The following is a 20510-nucleotide window of genomic DNA, read 5'->3' on the forward strand; positions in this document are numbered from 1 at the left end:
TGTAATTCTCATTTTCAAACCGGCCAAAAAATATTGAACAAAAATTGAGGTTAGAATTTGTTTGCTTTTACTAATAGAATTTTTGTTGGTGGCAGTCATAATGCAATGGAAAGAGACTTGCATAATACCAAGTGACGTGCAATATTCAATTTCTTTCACGTTGTCTCGCACCATGTCAAGCGCCCTTAAGTATGGGTCTATAACTTAATTCGTGCGGTTTGATAAGAGATGACGTAACTTGTATAATATTACATCGTTCCAATATTCCGAAACTGCGTTGAAAAGTTACTGTTATTGTACGTCTTTTCAGTATATGTCATTAATTTGAAGCGTTAACAACAGTATTTTTTTTTTCACTCAAATATGTCGAACTTTGTTCCTAAAAAAGTGTTTTTGCGGGGAGTTCTTCTTCATTACTTCAATATGAAAAAAAAATGCTGCCGAAAGTCATAGTTTTTTGGTGGTTGTTTATGGTGAACATGCTCTAGCTCAGCGAACGTACCAAGTGATTTGCACGATGTAAAATTGGTGATTTTTGGCTTGGAAGACGATGAACGTCCTGGGCAGGCAAAACAGTTTGAAGATGAAGAACTGGAAGCATTACTCGATGAAGATTGTTACCAAACACAAGACGAGATCGCAGAATCTTTGGGTGTCACCCAAGCAGCCATTTCAAAATGTTTAAAAGCAGCTGGATATATTCAAAAGCAAGGAAATTAGGTTCCACATGAACTCAAGCTGAGAGACGTCGAAAGGCGATAGAAGGAATTCATTTTTGCATCGGATTGTTACTGGTGATGAAAAATGGATCCATGACGATAACCCCCAGCGCAAAAAATCATATGTGAAATCCGACCAACCAGCCAATTCAACGGCAAAGTCGAATATCCATGGCGCGAAGGTAATGGTGGGATCCGAAGGGTGTACTGTATTATGAGCTGCTAAATCCGGGTGAAACCATCAATGGAGAACGCTACCGAACAGAATTAATCCGTTTGAAGTGAACAGTAGCCGAAAAACGCCCGGAATGTGCAACCAGACACGAGGCAATAATTATCCATAATGACAACGCTCGGCCCCACGTTGCTATTCCAGTTAAGAACTATTTGGAAAACAGTGGATGGGAAGTTTTACCTCACCCGTCTTATAGCCCAGACCTTGCCCCTTCTGACTACCATTTGTTTCGGTCGATGCAGAACGCCCTCACTGGAAAACGGTTCTCATCAGAGCAAGATATCAAAAATTGGCTTGATTCATTATTGGCTGCCAAGCCGGCGCAACTCTTTAGGGATGGGATCCACAAATTGCCAGAAAGATGGAGAAAGTACATAGCTTCAGATGGGCAATACTATTGTACATGTTTTTCTTAAAGAAACGTTCAAATTTTAAGAAAAAACCGCACTAATTAAGTCTTCTTCATTTGATATGATTTGACAATAATTTTTCAGAATTTATTTTATTATTTTGTACAGTCTAAGCCCTGAATCGAAAAGATATTTTAATTTGTACTTACCATTGAAATATTTTCAGATCATTGTCATTGCATCTTGAATAATAAATTTTATTAAAAAATTGGAGCGTTCAATATTACTTCGCAGTTTTCCCCATCGCCGTATTGATACAATAATTAACAGGTTGATTATTACTCTGTGCTACACCATTTTCTGGTCGAGCGATCACCCCCGATCAAGTCACATCTGTTGATACCATATGAATAAGATTTTCGTTCATTTCGCTCACACTGGTCATTATAAATATGATAAATATATCCGCATAACACGCTGTTGATTCGGTTGGTGGTTTTAAATCGTGGGGGAGAGTTTTTAATAAAAGAGCAAAAACCTTGAAAATATAAAAGAAATGAGTATGTCAACACTTTATAGGATATCTGTTATATTTTCATTACCCAATCAAGACATAGTGATGTGAACGTGCAGGTATAATTTGATTAGAATTATTTTGAACAAGAATATTAGTCCGGGCGCTGGCTACGGGCTCCAGTAGCCCTTTATGGGTCGCCACGAAAAAATGATCGATATCTATGTTTTTTGACCCGGAGGATCGATTTTTGGGGGTTGCGACGCCGGCACCCTGGTTAATTTTTTGTTATTAACATTAATTGTTTAAACGTCCATAATTTATTATCTGCAATGGTTACGGGGTTTCGGATGAAAGAGTCTGGTTGTAAATTTTTTAAGGAATAATTCCGTTTTTGAATTTTGAAAAAACATTTATTAGAATCAAAATTATAGGCAAAGCAGTGTAAAAAATGCAAAAATGCGCTGATTTCTCTTTCAATCGGCCGTATTTCGGTCTGGGCAAATTCAAATGAGGATCCATTTCAAAGGAAATACTTTTCCCTTCAAAACGTACATTTTCAAGCATTTGTAACAGTTTTATAGCACTAGGAAAACAAAATTTTTATAGGAAAATGATACTCTTATCTATTTATAGGCCAAAAAAGAATATTAGAACAATATCGGAGTAGCTTTTTGAAGCTATATTGTTGAGCCAGGTTCATTTCAATATGGGTGATTCCGTTCTAACTGTGATTTTTTGTATTCAAAATTTCAAGATTTTAAAATTTAACTTTTCTAACTTTTTTATGCATATTATTCATCTATTTTACTGTAAAAATAAAACTCTAAGAGGAATTTACTACAACTTCAAAGTATCACGAGCAAGACACAAATGTCGGATTTTGAGTTCCACGGTACTGACTCATTTATCCACGGTACTGACATGGTAACTTAAGATATTAAACAACAAGTGCATCAATTTTCCTCAGTTTGATCATAAACATTAGAATTTATAAGGTAATTAGTTTAAATCATTTGTTACGACAAAAAAAAATTAATAATTTATCGGTAAATTCTAGGAATGGACATGACACGGTACTGACATTCAAGTGATGTAGTATAAGTTTTCTTTAAGTGGCAAGTTATATTGTATAAAAATAATGTTGAAATATCTTAAGAATTATTCAATTAACACAAAATTTTTATTAATTGATTATTAATTAATGACTAGTACAAAAAAACAATACAGGACATTGAATATCACAGTTATAATGGAATCACCCATATATCAATAAGTGCGCGTAAGGATTAAATCAAATAAGATTGTAGTATTATCCTTTTATGCATAATGCCTTTTTTAAAAAGTTGTTCCTTTCGAGAAATATTTTGTGTTTCTAAATTTCAAGAGGTGGTGGTAGTTGCTTGAAAAATACCACTAATAGAAAATACACAATCTATACGGTAAATGCTTCAAGTTTGAAGACACCACGTTGTTTAGTACTTCATTGGCAGCTATCAAAAGTGAACGTTTTCAGTGAATTAGTAGCTAATGGCTATTTCGAGGAGCTTTTTATAAAAAGGATATCGGACTCATTGTTGAAAAACAATTATATTTTCTGTTTTTCTTTGTCAGATACTTCTGGGACTGTCCTCGTATTACTTTCATAAGATGGTGACTAAAATTGAGTTTCTATTTTCTTTCTAAATATGTACGGTTATTCACGACACGTTGGCTATGTTTTTTGGCTAGAGTTGGTTATTCATTCATTAAGAATAGTATTATTTTTCACTCATTGCTAGAAAACTTTTAAATAATGGTATTTATTTTTTCTCTCTGCAGTTATTGGTTTTGGAAAACAATTTTAAAATGAATCAATATATTCAAATAAAACAAGTATTCGGAGTTCTTTGCGAGTGCACGAAAATTACAGAATCTCAACTTTCTAGTTTAGAAAAAAAATTAACAAAAAGTCAATTTTATTCATCACCTTTCAAGAGTGATATTTTGTAAATTGGTGAGAAAAAGAAATTTTGTTTTATAAGCAATTATCTCCTGAATACTCTGTTCAAACTACCACTACAGACTGCTGTATACGTATAAAAATAACCAAACGTTCAGAAAATTCCAGCTAAGGCTGAACCTGTGAAAACTTGTAGACAATATGTTGATTATTCAAAATTTATTCCAGTTACTTCCTTGGCGTGTCTTTTATAAAACCAAGTTTCTCTGCAATGATTCTATTTTAGCCTGGAGAATGATTTAAGACCTGATGAAATAGGTAAAAATTTGAACCAATCAGAGATGGATTTTAGGAAAGATTCACGATGAACAAAATATTCGATGTTCGATAATATCAAGAAGTGATGATGGTCTCCGAGCATTTTACAAAATATCGCTACTGCTAGCAAAACCAAAACAGCCCACTTTTGAAGAAATATTTCCAGTAGCTCCTTAATTTACCTTAAACTTCATGCCTTTCTAAATTTTCAGGTTCAGGAGTTGAATTATTGCGTGGGCTCCACTTTCCACAGCTTTCCACATTCTTTTCTTTATTGAGTCTTTTGTTTTATTTCCATTCCTTTTATTCACCTCCTCCCCAATCTTACTTACTTGTTTTTGTAACTTCGAGCTTCTTACATCTTTCTTCTAGCATTCTCAAGACGTAGACAAACCTTCGTAGTTCACGAGCCTCGATTTGTTTTAAAATTTGTTTTCGATTTTTTCCCTTATAATGCCATTCTTTTTTGTGTTGTATCTTGATTTATTTCAATATTTTTTGTTAGAAATTGCATTTATGTAGGTACTCTGTATTTTCCTTTTCTGGTTAAACTTAACTACTTTCCCATAAATTTCTATTTCAATTTGCTTTTGCATTTTTTTTGACTAGAAAGTATTTCTTAATTACGTTGAATAATCTTCCAGTTGTGAACCTTTCAAAACACCACAAGGATTTCGTCAAGGCGACTCTCTATCAATAGAAATGGTATTATATTTAACAGAAGTCATTAACGCTTAGCTTATGCCAATGAAGGAAGCCTGAAGAAACACAAAACAAGTATCAACAGCAGCCGAAGAGATAGGCGTACACTTCAATAATCACAAAACAAAATTTATGGAAATAAAGAACAAATGTGGAAGAAATTTCAATATAAATATGTTGAGAGGTTAATAGAAAGTAGAAAATTTCGTGTATTTGGGTGTACTACTAGATGATAAATGACCAGAAGAAAAGGAAATCGAAGTAACAGCTATACAGGTAGCCTTAGAAGAATATTAATATAGAAAGAGATATCCAGGCTTAACAAAAATCGAATTTATGAAACAATTTAGAGACCCACCCTAAAAACCTGAGTAATAACGAATGAAACTAAACAAAAATTAGAAATCTGGGAAGGAAAAATATTTAAGAAAAAATGTTTGAAGGAAAGCATACAGAGTTATGATGGGAGAAAAGATCAAACCATGAAATTTACACACTTTTCAATGAGTCACCAATCAACGCGTTTATAAAGACAAGAAGGTCACTTAGAATGAATGGACGAAGACAGGCTCTTGAAATGACTTGCATGGGAGATACCAGAAGCAAGAGGTAGACTAAAAAACGGTGGAGGGAAGTTGTGGAAGAAGACTTTAAAGAGAAAAACATCGAGAACTGGAGAGAAAAAACGAGGGACCGAAAGAAGTGGAGAGAAATTACAAGGTTACGGACCAATGGTCTACGTAGGTCTCTTTTCATTTAAAATTAGATTCTTTCATAATTTCTCGAAGACAGATAGAAATTTGACGCTTAGACTTCTTCTTAGTCTTTATCAAAATATATTTGTCTGGTGGAAAAATATTATAATCAAATATTTATTATCATCATCAAATAAATTCCAAATATTGAAAGATTATTATGAAAGCAGCAGATTTTCTACTAGTTGATGTGAAATTTTATTGAATTGATCGTCATTATATTAAAATTTTGTAAGAAGCACAGTTTTTTTATTGACACAACTTTTTCAATATTATTAGAAATTACTTCTCCCGATTAATAAGCTTATTTATAAGTCACTTTCACATAACATTTATACTTTATAAACATCTGTTGTTCCTGAAAATTTGTAAATTCAATGTATACGTATTTGAAATAAGTCCAATATAGACATATACACAGCATATGTTTGGCGAAATCAATAAAAAAAGGAAAGTTAAACAATTTCAACAATTTTATATAATACAAGCACTTGCACATTGGATACATACTGTTTATCAGCATAAAAAATATATTTTTGAATTAATTACGAGGTCTGGTTATTAAATAACGAGACTTTGTACCTAGAGGGCGTCCTAGACGGGTGAGTAATTCGTTGGGTATCTAGAAATCTCGTCTATGCACGTTCCAAAACACGTTTCCGTCACTATTATAATATTTGTGTAGTAGCGATTTCAAACGAACGTGTCTTTTTCTCGTGCCGAAAACCATCTGTGACGAAAAAAATCTCAAATTTCTCGTTAAATTGAAAAAAGCTCCAGCTGAGTGCTATAAATTGTTGCTAGGAGACAATTCTCTATCTCGTGCGCGTGTTTTTGAGTGGTGTAAGCGCCTTAGTGAGGGACGAGAGAGCACTGAAGATGACCGGCGCCCAGATGGCCCTGCGACTAATTAAACTCCGGAAACAGTGACCAAAATCAACCAAATTGTGCGTGCAGATCGTCGAATTACCATCCGGATACCATCCGGATGATTGCCGAGGCTGTAAATGCCGATACAGAAACAGTTAGAAAAAATTTACACGAGGAATTACACATGGAAAAAAAGCCAAAAAATCTGACTCCTTACCAAAAGCTTTTGCATCAACGGATCTGCTCAGATTTCCTTAGAAAAAGATCTGCTTTGAAAGGGACCCGTTTGTCAATAATGGAAAAAGGGCATACAAAAATATTTGTATTTTTTACGATTCACATTATTATAAATCATAGATACTATTGAGTCATCTTCTATATTAAGAATGGCTAAACTGTTCAATCGTTCTGCACTGCAATTTGTTACTGCAGTGCACAGAAAAATGATTCCTTTAAATCCTTTTCCTTAATAAATAGGTTGAATTGCCACAAACTCATTTTGTTTTCACACGTCAAGAATCGTTTTAAAAGATCACATTCTTCTTGTAATTCATCCGCAAGATCCAGTGGGTATAATTTTTGGCAGTTACTGCATCATAAGAAGTTTTGCGTCTTCTCAACCCGCTCACCAATTGATCCCATATTGGGAAGGTATTAATCTTAGAATGATAACGTCTTTCTCTTGTGAATACTTCTGTATTCTTATGAGCATTTTCTTTTATCATCTTCTTTACAAGCATGGAAAGATCCCCTTTTGTTTCCTATGAAAGTGATGAGGGACTCGTAGAGCCTGGAAACTACCTCTACATCTACCTCGACACCTTGTCAAAGTTTAGAGACTATATTAAATTGTTTTGATACAGATCTCCAAAATTCTATAATATAGTCATTTCTAGACAATTTAGTTGTGTCAATAGCCTTAATTTGCCTGTACTATTTGTTAAGTCAGTGCGTAGAAAATGAAGTTTCATTAAAACTTATTCTCAAGTGTGTGAAACATTTCTATATTATTGTTAAAAATTGGAGATAAATCTCACTTACCAAACATACATGAAAAAAATTTAAAGTCTGCAATCGTTATCTCTAGAAGATTCTATTCTTAACCATTTATCTTCACGTGATTAGAAAGATATTTACATGGTATTATAAACTTGAACAACACTATTGTTTTCTCAATGTACCTTGTCCTAGATTTCTTTGAAATCTAATTATACTTTAACGAGTCCTTGAATTCTCTTTTTCTTATTTTTTAACGGTGTAACGTACAGATTGTGAAGTAATAGGATATTTGTACCTCTATTTCAATTACAAATAACGAACGAAATTATCGAGAGTAATAAATTGTCTCTAATGAGATTTCGAAAACTATTTGTTACCCAATGTCCAGTTTATTCTTATGAAATTTACATTGTTACCAAGTTCGCAATTTGCTCTAGATGGAGAACTGCGAACCATAACATGCAGATAAATCTATTCTGAACAAATGGACAAAGTATAGTCGAGGAAAATGGAGGTTGAGCAGTTTAATGTCCTCATTGCAGTATCATATATTTATAACGACAAAATCTATCATAAAGTTTTAATACTATAGGGAAACACAGAGGTCGGCATAAGAAAAATCGGCAAAAGTCCGGCAACACTCATTAGTCTGGCAACGTTGTCGAAAAAGATTAAAACGAAGCATGTTCGTGCTTCAGACGGTTGTGTCTGTGTCATTATGATACGTGTTCGTCGAGTAGTTGCATTTTCAAAAAAAAGGTTTTTTGTTACGTTGTATCTGGATATTAGCAACAATTTCCGAACTCGCCGCTTCAATCAATCGTTCAACAGTGTGGAAGACGTACCAGAAATTCTTAAGAACGTGCTCTGTTGCCGACGCACCGCATTCTGGACGACCGATATCTGTTACTTTTTGAGGGTCACGCGACGGGCCAAAGTTATCTGGAAATGCTCGAAGATTTACATGGGCACATCGATCAAATTCTCGTGAGCATCCGTCATTTCATGCAGGATGGAGCTTCGTCACACTACGCGTTATGTGAGCGAGAGTTTCTTGATGTTCATCTTGGAAAATAGATAGACGAGAATTCATGTGAGCTGACAACACGTGATTTCTTTTTGCAAGAGGACCACCACCCTTCCCGACCTCCAAACTGCAATTGAAGAAGAAGCTGAAACTCTTCGCGGACAGCTTGACATGCTTTGCCGGACCTACTTTTCCGTTGAGAAACGTTGCCGTAAATTGATCATCATGGGCATCAATTTGAACACTTCCAGTAACCATCTTTCGAATCTTTTTTGTAATTTCTTTAGATACATTTATTTTGACGCTGCATTTTTTGCTCTCAATGCAGATTTGTTGTCTGACTTTTGCCGACATGTAGAAATATGATCTCTTTGAAAACCATGTTAAACTGCTGGACAATCCTTTGAGAACCGGTTTTATAGAATAAGATATTTTATATATATTTCAAAATCTTCAATTTCAGTACTAATACAAGTTATAAATTAAGTCGCATGAAGTGATTCCAAAAGAATCAAATTTGGTTTAACAAACAGAACAGTGAATTTTCTCATTTGTGATTTCCGTTTCGGTTACTATTAATTTTTTCTAGGATTAGATCTCCCGTATGTCTTCCGTTAAATGTGTGACATTTCAAAATAACTTCAACTCTGTTAAATTCTTCATTTAAACCGTGCGTTGTTAGACTTAAATAACGAAATGTTTGAACTTGGTTTACTCCAAATGTCCGTTGTAAATGAAATTTTGTCATATTGTTTCAGTGAATAATTTATTTTTTTTGCCAATTTTGCATACAATTCTCCACAAATATGTTTTGTAAAAAACTGTCTACCCCTTAACTGGTACTTCGCCACCACTAACCGCATAAGACGTTTAAATCCAATGCCTTCTACGAAATTAGGACAATCTTGGGAACAAACCATTTCAGAAATCGATCTATCTATTTCCATTGATTAAGAATTAAAACTGCACATACTTCTTCAGTATCTTCAGTATCTTCAGAATCTTCAGTATCTTCAGTATCTTCAGTACCTTCATTATCTTCAGTATCTTCAGTATCTTCAGTATCTTCAGTATCTTCAGTATCTTCATTATCTTCAGTATCTTCTGTATCTTCAGCATCTTCAGCATCTTCAGCATCTTCAGTATCTTCAGTATCTTCATTATCTTCAGTATCTTCTGTATCTTCAGCATCTTCAGTATCTTCAGTACCTTCATTATCTTCAGTATCTTCAGTATCTTCAGTGTCTTCAGTATCTTCAGTATCTTCAGTATCTTCAGTATCTTCAGTATCTTCAGTATCTTCAGTATCTCCAGTATCTTCAGTATCTTCAGTATCTTCAGTATCTTCAGTATCTTCAGTGTCTTCAGTATCTTCAGTATCTTCAGTATCTTCAGTATCTTCAGTATCTTCAGTATCTTCAGTATCTCCAGTATCTTCAGTATCTTCAGTATCTTCAGTATCTTCAGTATCTTCAGTGTCTTCAGTATCTTCAGTATCTTCAGTATCTTCAGTATCTTCAGTATCTTCAGTATCTTCAGTATCTTCATTATTAGTGACTTTAATAAAATGTCACATAACATTCATAACAAACTCGAGATTAAAAAAAATAACAAATGAACCGTTTTTCAAATACGAAATGACAGGTGACCAAGTAATTAACAGAATGCGTACGGCGGGATTTTCCGCGTGACAAGTATAAACCTGTTCAGACAGTACACGCTGCCTATTTCGTCGTCTGAATTAAAAGTATCAGAACTGAAGTCGAATTCGGAGTTTTAATATCAATCGAAAGTTCTGACTTTTCGGAAGTGGAGTCGAATTTCCGTACACATAAAAATTTTCCCAATGAATATACTTAGTAAAATAGAAACTAAGCATCCAAAATGAGTGGAGTTTTAGTGAGTCACTCAATACCAGCGTATATAAATAAAGTTCTGACGTTTTTTCAGGTCGGAATTTTCAGGTAACCCCGATAAAAATTTTTAGGTGAACAGCATTCAAACCAATTTAGTAGGTAACTACGAGTAGAAAGCAAGTTCTATTCGTTCGTAAATTAACGTCAAACTGATATTGATTAGAGAAACAAAAATATATGATGTACATTCGTTATATAAACCAGATTATTTATTTATTAGGTAATAGGTTAAAAAACAAATCAAGTATTCTCAATCTAACTTCCAGCTGACTAGTAGATGAGAATTTATAAAGGAACCTATAATTAGTAAATAAAATCGTGGTTTGGAAGTTAGCGAATGCTTCGATTATTGCGATTGGAATTATCAATGAATTATTACTAACAGATTAAATTGATTGATTGTGATAGCTACAGAAATAAATAATTATTATAAAATATTTGGCATGGCTGGTGTTCATCAAAAATTCCACCACAAATTTTCTTCTATTCTTTATGGTTTCAGTACTAAATTGTCCACAAAATTTGAAGTTTTCACATTTTTAAAGCGATTATCTTCTGAGATATAAGACTTTAAAGTTGAATATTCGTTTTATTATATGTCTAGTTTAAGTAATTTCAATCGCGAACGCAATCTCGATTTTTTCACAAACGAATTAATACTTTTAGAACATTATACTGTAAATTCATATCAAAATTTTTGTTATTTTTATTTGTAGGATTTTCCAAATAAAATCATGTATTTTCTTCGCAAATCATCATATAATGGTTTAGTACTATGAAAAGTTCAGTACGATTCATTTCTCGTTATTTCTTTTTATTTCTATCAATTTACAAAGAATTTGTATAGACACTGTGAAATTTTTAAGTTTCTAAAGTCATTATTTTTCGAGATATAAGACTTGAAAGTTGAACATAATTTTTTCACTTGATTTTTCATGTGTCTACTTTAACGCTCTGTATCTTAGAAATTTTTATCACGAACGCCATCTCGATTTTCTCACAAATAAATTATTATTTTTAGAACATTATACTAACAAATCAAATCAAAATTTTTGTTATTTTGTATAATGACACGGTCCTAATTTGAATAATCAAAAAAATTAGTGACTGATACTAATACAGCTGCTTGTACTAGCATAGATATAGTAATTGTAAACAAAAAAAGTTTTGGCTCTGTATACATACATATTGATGAAATTTGAATAAGAAAATTTATAAAAAATATAACTATTATTTTTAAATACCTACCACTTTGTAGTTATTATAATTTATTGAATCTCTGTTCTTTATTGAAGACTTATTTTAATAAATAACTGAACGAAAATTATTTTTTTGTACAACTGCAATCAAAGTTGAGTTTTGTAATAATATGACGAGGGAATCTTATACATAGAGGACCCTTGGTCGGCCTAAATAAAACACTGGTTTATACCCTTTTGACATTTGCTCCAAATATTGATATATTTTGTGAAAAACTGGAGAAATTATTATTCTTTTTTGATATTAAAGTCTTGTATATCAAGGAATATTTAGCTCGAGGTAATTTTTTCGAGTAGGTCGTTAAAATTTCCCACAGTTTCGTTAATATTTTTTTCAGTATTTACTGATATCCACTTCAAAAATTAGTCATATGCTTTATGTATAAGTCTCCAAACTTTCTCAGTTTAACATTAAGTTTTCAGCTTTTACTTCGTTTTCGTCAGAGATTTCTTATATAAATCCGTTTTTGATTTTTGAGGTTGGTATAAGAAATATTTTAATACTAACTAAGGAAAACACATTTTTTTCCCAAAAATCGATTTTATTCATTAATGTGATCTCTTTCAGAAGCTATACAATCATTCCAGCGCTTTCCTAATTTCTCGATGCCGTGCTGGTAGAAGGATTTTTCTTTTGCCTCAATATAGGCTTCAGTTTCAGCAATCGCTCCTTCATTTGAGCTGAATTTCTTACCGGTGAGCATTTTTTTGAGATCAGCGAATAGCCAGTAGTCACTGGGGACCAGATCTGAACTATAAGGTAGATGAGAAAACGATTCGAAGTGTAATTCGTTCAATTTAACCATCGACTTGTAAATCAGAGGTTTTTTTTTCGACATATGAGGCCATTTTTCCTTGATTTTTCCATTCAAACGATCCAACAACTCTATGTAGTATTCTGTAGTGCCTTTGGACGCTTCGGACGTGGTTTACCAGCTGCTTGTGTGAAATATATAGTTCAAAATTTCTGTCTCATTTTTTAAGCTTCAAATTCATCGGGAATAAAAAGTCGATTTTTTTCTCTATTCCCAGATAAATATAATCATAATTTAGTGGAAGAGAATGAAGAATTTCTGGTCTTAGTCAGACGGTTGGATTTATTTCCTTATCTAAATAGGTTAATTTAGATTGAACATGTCTCAGCGTGTTGCCGTTAGATTATTCATGTTATGGCACATAGAAGTTGTATATTTTCTCTCTAAAGTTCTGTTATATTTTTGGTGAATATACAGTGAAAAGTCAACAAAGAAATATAACTGATTTTGTGTAGAAGACTTATTTTGCTTACTTCAAATTAATACTTGGTGATCAAGACAAAGCATGAGCTCCTCATAATGTGTGCAGAAGATGTGAGGAAGATCTGCGCTTGTGGTTCAAGGGTAAAAAAACTGCATTTCGTTTTTACTTTCCTATGATATTGCGTAAACAGAACCGACTGTTATTTCTGTTCGGTAGACGCGAAGGGATTAACCTTGATTCAGCTATTTGTCCAGTGTCCAGTTCCGCAACCACCTTCTAATTTGCAAGATATCCCGCGTGATACAAAGGACTCCCCAGAACGAATCTATCTCAGATTTCTCAGTTGACGTGGAACTTCAACTTTTTCCTTAGTTTGAGCTCGATGACCTAGTAAGAGACTTGGCTGTTCTAAAAGATGCAGCTGAATTACTAGGATCAAGGCTAAAAAAGAAAAACCTTCCATCATCTGATACCTCATTTTTCTGGTATAGACATCGAGAGAGAGAGAGAGAATTTACTCAGTATTTCACCAAATTTGGTTTATTAAAAAGATTCATCGGAATGGTGATAATTCGTTGATTCATCCATAACTAGCTTCAAAGTAGTCTTGTTCATAATGGGAATGTATTTACATATTTTCCAAAGGAACACTCAGTTCATATGGAAGGAAACTATAATGAATTGCTACGATTCTTGAGAGAATCAAATATGAAGGACATCAATGGTTGTTGGGTCAACAGTGAGGCTACACAAAACTTGTTTTCTATGTTTGTGGGATAGTAGAGCCAGAGAGCTCCACTGGACAACAACTGACTGGCTATCCTCTTCATAGTAAATTGGGGCTAATTGAGCAGTTTGTGAAATCATTGTAAAACATGGGGATTTGGTTAAATATATATGCTCCAAGTTGCCGAAATTGTTTGAAGAAAGAATTTTCAATGGTCTCGACATAAGGCACATTTTGTCCGATCCCTTCTTCTGAAGGGATTCTCCTGAATATAAGACGTATACTGACAGCTTATAAAGCTCAAAATAGTTCTGTATAAAATACGCAAGTGCATTGCAAGTAATTCCATACTTATAAGTTGTCATTTTAGTGTAAAAGGAAGATTGTTTTGAAGGTAAATTTTCGAATGATGTTATTTTAGTGATCCCCACATCTAAATTTTCAATCTATAAAAAATTGGATGTAATTAAAACAAAATATTATAGTACGATATAATGTAGTTGTAAACTATGTTATAATCATGGGGTGAATAATAGAACTGATTAAAAATCTATTCAGGAAACGTTTGCTGTCGTTTTTAACGAAGTTCATGCGATGTAAATGATTTAACATTAAATGGTTATTATAGAGAGATAAAATTTGTTTAAGCACTTATAACGTATTTTTCGTTGAAAGCATCCTTTCAAAACTAATGGCGATTTTGCGAGATAACGTACCTAATAAAATAAAGCAAGTTAGTAGCAGCCTCGTAAAACTTTTATGCTCTTCAATGTATTGCAGGTGTATAATACAAATGAAATTTTCACAAGAAAAATTTTACTACAAGAGAGCTCATTGTGCAGTTACATTATAACACAGTTTACTAAGCGTTAAGAAAAATAGTAACTACTAAAGATTTGGAGAGGAAAGATTTATTTTTCAACGTAATTTCCTTTTGGCTCCATACACTTGTCCCAGAGATGTTCAATAAGTTCGATATCCTTTTTATAATAAGAATCGTCAAGCTCCTCAAAATAGCCATTAACTGTCTACATTACCTCTCCATTGTTGAAAAATCTTTGACACCCGAGACAAGTCTGGGAACAGAAAATAGTCCGAAGGAGCTAAAGCTGGAGAATAGGGTGCATAATGTAGCAATTCAAACTTTTGTTCATTAGCAATTGTTCATGCAATAACGGATGTGTCAGCTGGTGCATTGTTTTGATGAAACAACGATTTCTTCTCTCAAACATTGCAATAAGTCCGCACAATTCTCGCCATTGATAGATTCTGCTTTCTCAAGATAGTCAATGGAAATTATCCCACGCGCATCTCAAAAAACCGATGGGATGACCATGCCTGCAGGTGGAACGGTCTTTGCTTTCTTTGGAGCCGATTTTCCCTTTTCAGTCCATTGTTTTTTGTCACATTGCCAAACACTTCATGGAGACGAAGCCCCCATCTTGTGCACAGCTTTCTTAAGTTCAAATTTTCAGTTAATATGCGATGTATCACACTTTTTGAAATGCCTACTATGTCTTCTAGCTCGCGCACTTTCAGTCGACCATCATCTAGTTCCGCTTTGTTGATTTTCTTCAACATTTCTGGTGTCTTCACTTCATCTGGTCGACCACGGCGATGGTGGTCTACGCATGTCTGTTTAAACTCTGCTATCCAATATTTTACTGTTGATAACGAAGGAGTAGTCTAACCCAGAGTAGAATCTAGTTCAGATTTTATATTGATCGGACTGAGGTGTTTCAAATAAAAGTATTGTTTCATATAACGATGACCAATTTTTTCCATGTTAACAAATTCACTGAAAACGTTTACTATCAACACGTTGACTGCCAATTAAGAAATAATTCCTAATTAACCTCCCCAAAGAAATGTCTATCACTTGATTCACCCGAGAAATCTTTTAATATTCTACGTTTCGGATACCTTTTCGTGATAACTTTGTGTTTAAATTGGAAATTTTAATTATATAATACGATTAAATAAAATTGTGAAAATTGCCTTGGCAGTTAACATTTTAATGACTGCCAAACAAATACTAAACAACGTGGCGTCTTTAAACATATATTTTTCAATATAGTGATATCTTTCAAGTACCTACTGCCTGCTCTAGGTCATGCCAGGTACTTCTGGAACCATCCTCGAAGGTCCATGTTTGAGGAAAAAATATTAATAATGCATCAGTCCTGACAGAAAAAACTTATTTGGAAACTACGATCTAAATGCATTGTTAATAAAACTACGAAAATTTATATAACTTTGATCGGTGCCAAAGACCATAAGACTTCTTTACACTTTACACTGACACTTCTAATAAGTTTTTGTTCGTTGCTATGGATTGATTACAACGAATTTTCACAAAGAGTTCCATCAAATATTAGACATATAATTTTTTCACGCGATGTTTTTAGGTTTTTTTATAACTAAATTAACGTTATATGATTTCTGGCAATTTTGGCGATGTTAACGACGCGAGCTGTAGGGATAAACGAAAATTTTCAGATGCTATCATAAATAAAGGCCGATTTCAATTTAAATTTTGATAAAAAAACCTAGCATTTTTATATTTATTCTTTAAAAATGTCAAAACTTAATGATTCAATTTCATGAGATGAATCGGTATTTTATTAGAAAGACAGTTATGAAAAATGTCTGAAAATATATTTATGTAAACATTTACATTTCCTATTCGCAGGTGGGTGATATTTCATGCTTGGGGTAGTCGAGATCATCCACTATATTCACCGACAGGTGTGTTTTATAAAAAAAATTATAACAATTTCATACCAAAACGATACTTTTCAGTTTACACCTATTGAACTTATCATGAGGTACTAATAACGCAGATATCGTTCTCATGGCGTAATTTGGGATAATTTTATAATTTGGCACTAAAGGGGAAGATTTTACGAACCCGTGGGGCCTGATAGGTTATGTATATATTCGTAAACGGGCAAGGTGCACTTTTAGCAAATTGGTAGGAATTTAGAGAATTATTATGTCAAGTTTATATGAAGCCACCGGGCACTCTGTTAGTTAATTATTATAAGAGATTGAAATCAACTATATGATGACACGAATAAAGAGATAAGTTAAGTAATAATCGTTTATCGCAATTTACTAGTTTGTAAGTGCTACTTTACCCCTATAAAATAAAATTAGAACATTAAATATTCAACAATATGTAGGTATATTTCTTCATTTAAGTATTTTTATGTTTATTTTTAAATTTTACAAGCTTTTGTCTATAAATTGTAATAATTTTTTGACTATAAAGCATTTCTCTCTCCCTCTTTCTTTCGTTCAAAGATATTTCGACTGATTCACTACATTGGTATTGTCGTTGGTCAAAAATATATTAATTTCTTCTTTATATCATATTTATTGTCTGACCTAATGTTTTGAATCCCAACTTTAAGTCTTGTTACCAAGTTTACTAACTCGTGATATCCACAGATATCAAATAACGCGTCCACCCCGTAGACTTCTTTTTCATTTCTGGGTTATTTATAAAAATAGGGATCACATTTGCAGATGTCAAGATTTTCTTAGTACGTACTCAGTGAGCACTCTTGGTACCATTTTAGCGCACATTCCGATTTGGCCTTACTCGAGTTTTTCAGCTGTGGTAATCGAGAATGGCCGTCCAGCGCGGTTCCCATAACCCACTTCTTCTCGACCTTCTAAAAAAGCCTTATGCCACCCCAAATACTCGCCAATCTGATTTGAGACCTCCTTCGTACGCTATATTGAGCATAGAAACAAACTTTGATGAGTTTGTTCCACGCTAAACATGATGGCAATTATTTTTTTTTATACTAGACTTGTTTAAGCTGCTCCAACGTGCAGTTGAGTCACAATGAAGATTACTTTCAGGACATATAAAGAACTTTGCATCAGGAATCAAAAACTACTCACAACAAAATATAAAAATATCTGTACAATCAGCCAATTTTTTTTGGAAGCATGTCATTAAGACCAAATGCTGAATCTGTTGAATTGGGAATTGAAGATAGAAAAGGCAAATGCTAGAGCTTGCCATTTGCTATCCACTTTCTTAATTAGCAGCCTATTTTATTTCATATATTGGGACAATTCTCCAAATAACTTTTATCTTAAGATGAATCCCTTCACTTCTCTTAGAACGTTCCATTTTTGGTTCCAGTTTGTTCCTTGCATATTCAGGGTATATCTGCAGTCCTACATTTTGTTTACATTGTCAAAAAGTACCTTTGAAACCCTTAAATTACTTCAAATATCGCTTTTCACTGTTTCTTGTAATTCATCTTTATCTTTGTCTTCTTCGCAATTCAATATTAATTATTTACATTTTGCTATTGTTAATTCGATTCCATATTCATTTAGTTTTCTTCTATAAAGAATTTGACTTTTATTCTCGAGACAGTTGAGGTTAATTAACAGTTTGAGGACTTGATAGCTCAGAACGGAAGAACTCATCTCCCCAATTAAATTCTGATCTTATTTTGTTCATAATATATTCTGTTAGCACATGGAAGATTTTTATTTATTGCAAGATTCTTGAGATGAAATTTTACCCATATTTGTTTTCTTCAAACTATAGAAGTCTGTTCTAATTGTATATTAGATTTCTTATAGTTACATGCAACTAGTAAGTGCGATGATGATCCCAGAAGTACCTAGCTTGACCTAGAGATTGCAGTAGCTGCTTGAGAAGTACCACTGTATCAAAAAGTACTTGTTCAGTATTTATTTAGTAACCATCAATAATGAACGTTTTCAGTGAATTGTAAACATGGAAAGAATTAGTCGTCGTTATGTGATACATTAATTTTAATTGAAAGACCGTAGCCCATTCAGTGGTGGTCTACTAAATGAGTTGACGATGACGAAATGCTGAAGAAAATTCTCAAAGTGGTACTGGATGATCGTCGATTGAAAGTGCGCGATCTAGCAGTCATAGTTAGGCACTTCAAGAAGTGAGGCACGTCGCATATTAACTGAAAATTTCGATATAAGAAATCTGTGCAAAAGATGGATGCTTTCATCATCAGAACAATGGGCTGCATGAAAAGAACCGGCTTCAAAGAAGGCAAAGACCGTTTCATCTGCAGGCAAGGTCATATCGTAGGTTTTTTGGGATGCGTGTGGGATAATTTTCATTGACTATCTTGGAAAAGGAAAAACTATAAGCTAAAATGAGATTTCGTTGAAAAATAAACATCTTGTTGTCTTTGTTAAACCAGAAACTTTTGGAACTATCCTCATATATAGTATATTTATCTATAATATATATAATATAATTCAATGTTCTCGATCGTTTTACCGTTTAGCTTTTCCCTTTAGTAAACACGTTTCTATAAAACTATATTTCTTTGGTGGATCTTCCTCTTGATATCTTTCACAGTACAATATTTTTTTTTAAATATGTATAGGTTATATCGATATAAAAGATACTTTAAATCCTCTGATAGTGTCTTCATAATTTTTATCTACAATAAAAAATCAATTTAACCGACTGATTATAATCTTGAGAACGGAATTACAGCATCGGAATGATCTGCAATATTATAAATCTCACAGGTAACCATTATCAGCTTTTACTGTTTTCACAGGTAAAAATTGTGTAAAATAGGCGCTACTACATTTCTTTCACCTGTCTAGCTAGAGGCAATCTCACATGCTGGATAATATTTTTTTGTTAAAAAGCGATGGTCATTTAAGTGGAACAGTGTAGTCACATCAGTGTTTATATTTGAATCAGAAGATATTTCCTCAATAAATCAACTAACTTACACTCAATATCCTCATAAAACCAATTATACCAAGTGAAACCTACCCTACTACATTCATACAATTAAATAGTTGTTAAAAATAGTTGTTTGCGTACGTGGTATGTTTATAAAGTAAGTTTGATTCCAAAATACGATAAATATTAATGTATCTAAATGTTCTTTATTTTTGTTCTCTTTTGTTTTAAAATTAGTTTTTTTATAATATTTTGAAAGAAAGATAAAATTTGACGTTTCGACCATTTTTCAAAATAGCTCATACAAGTTTTTTTTGTGAATTGAACGATTAGATACCATATTATTCTAGCTCGATATCGTTGCTATACATACAGAACAAAATTTCAGATACCGAAAGTTCCTAGAAACTACGTCGGGATTCGATAACGTGGAGCCCACATTATTTTCATTGAATCCTCTCATCGCTTTTTCTTTATACATTACATTACAGATTTTTCGACAAATTTCAGTTACTTCGACGCTTCTTGCGTTCAAAAAACTAATCCCTGCAGATTTCTCTCTACATTTTAAATTAGCTCTAATAAGTGCACACAACCAACAGCCAGTTCCCAATGGCATTTTGTCGTTCTGGTTAATACCAAGTGACTACCAAGGACAATAATTGGAGCAATAGATTTTCCACGATTCTCTACTTTCGTATCTCCGTGACCTCTTTAGAATATGAACGTCACCGTCACCGTTAGTTTTGATCAATCTAATCTCATTATGTGGAATATATGAGAACATCTGGAATGAGACACAGATAGCGCGAAATTCAATTGATACGATCATCCAAGCCGCCATCTCTATGCCACTGGTCCATGGAAATAAAGAATATATAGACCACGTTCTGGGTAAATAATCAACACTTTTATGTGTGAGATTCAAACATGAACAAGGCTTAAATTTTGTTCAATAACGTTAAAAGGTTCAGGCCAAGGCGCCTGATTAGCTTTCCAAAAGACATAAACCTCTGGTAGTTTTAGGTAGGTATGCAACAAAGATGATGAGCATCATAACTTTGTTTCAAGAGGTCACACGATAACTAAAGAATACTAAGTATTATAAAAGCTATAATTGTTTGCTTCCCACGACAGCAATATTTGAGAAAACACCAAAAAAACTAATGCGTCGAATGCATTGAAGGTAATTCTAAAAACTTCAATTTTTCCA

At 33.2% G+C, this 20510-nt stretch overlaps 1 protein-coding gene across 1 annotated transcript; it reads right to left on the bottom strand.

Moving 5' to 3' along the window:
• Positions 1-9368: 9368 nt before the first annotated feature.
• On the bottom strand, positions 9369-17231 carry LOC130897408 (protein starmaker-like). The gene is made up of 2 exons (XM_057806245.1): positions 17129-17231; positions 9369-9988 (listed from the first exon to the last, which is right to left on the bottom strand). Exons 1-2 carry the CDS (start codon positions 17229-17231, stop codon positions 9369-9371), a joined length of 723 nt encoding a protein of 240 aa, XP_057662228.1.
• Positions 17232-20510: the final 3279 nt, after the last annotated feature.

This window comes from Diorhabda carinulata, chromosome 8, assembly GCF_026250575.1.
Source record: "Diorhabda carinulata isolate Delta chromosome 8, icDioCari1.1, whole genome shotgun sequence".
NCBI lineage: Eukaryota > Metazoa > Arthropoda > Insecta > Coleoptera > Chrysomelidae > Diorhabda > Diorhabda carinulata.

Bases quoted from the DNA above. Each gene is read 5' to 3' on its own strand.
- LOC130897408 (XM_057806245.1), bottom strand. From the start codon at position 17,231: ATGGGAACCGCGCTGGACGGCCATTCTCGATTACCACAGCTGAAAAAC. The intron at 9,989-17,128 runs GTACGTACTAAG...ATTTTATTAAAG, and splicing joins GTACCAAGAGTGCTCACTGA to TCACTAATAATGAAGATACT.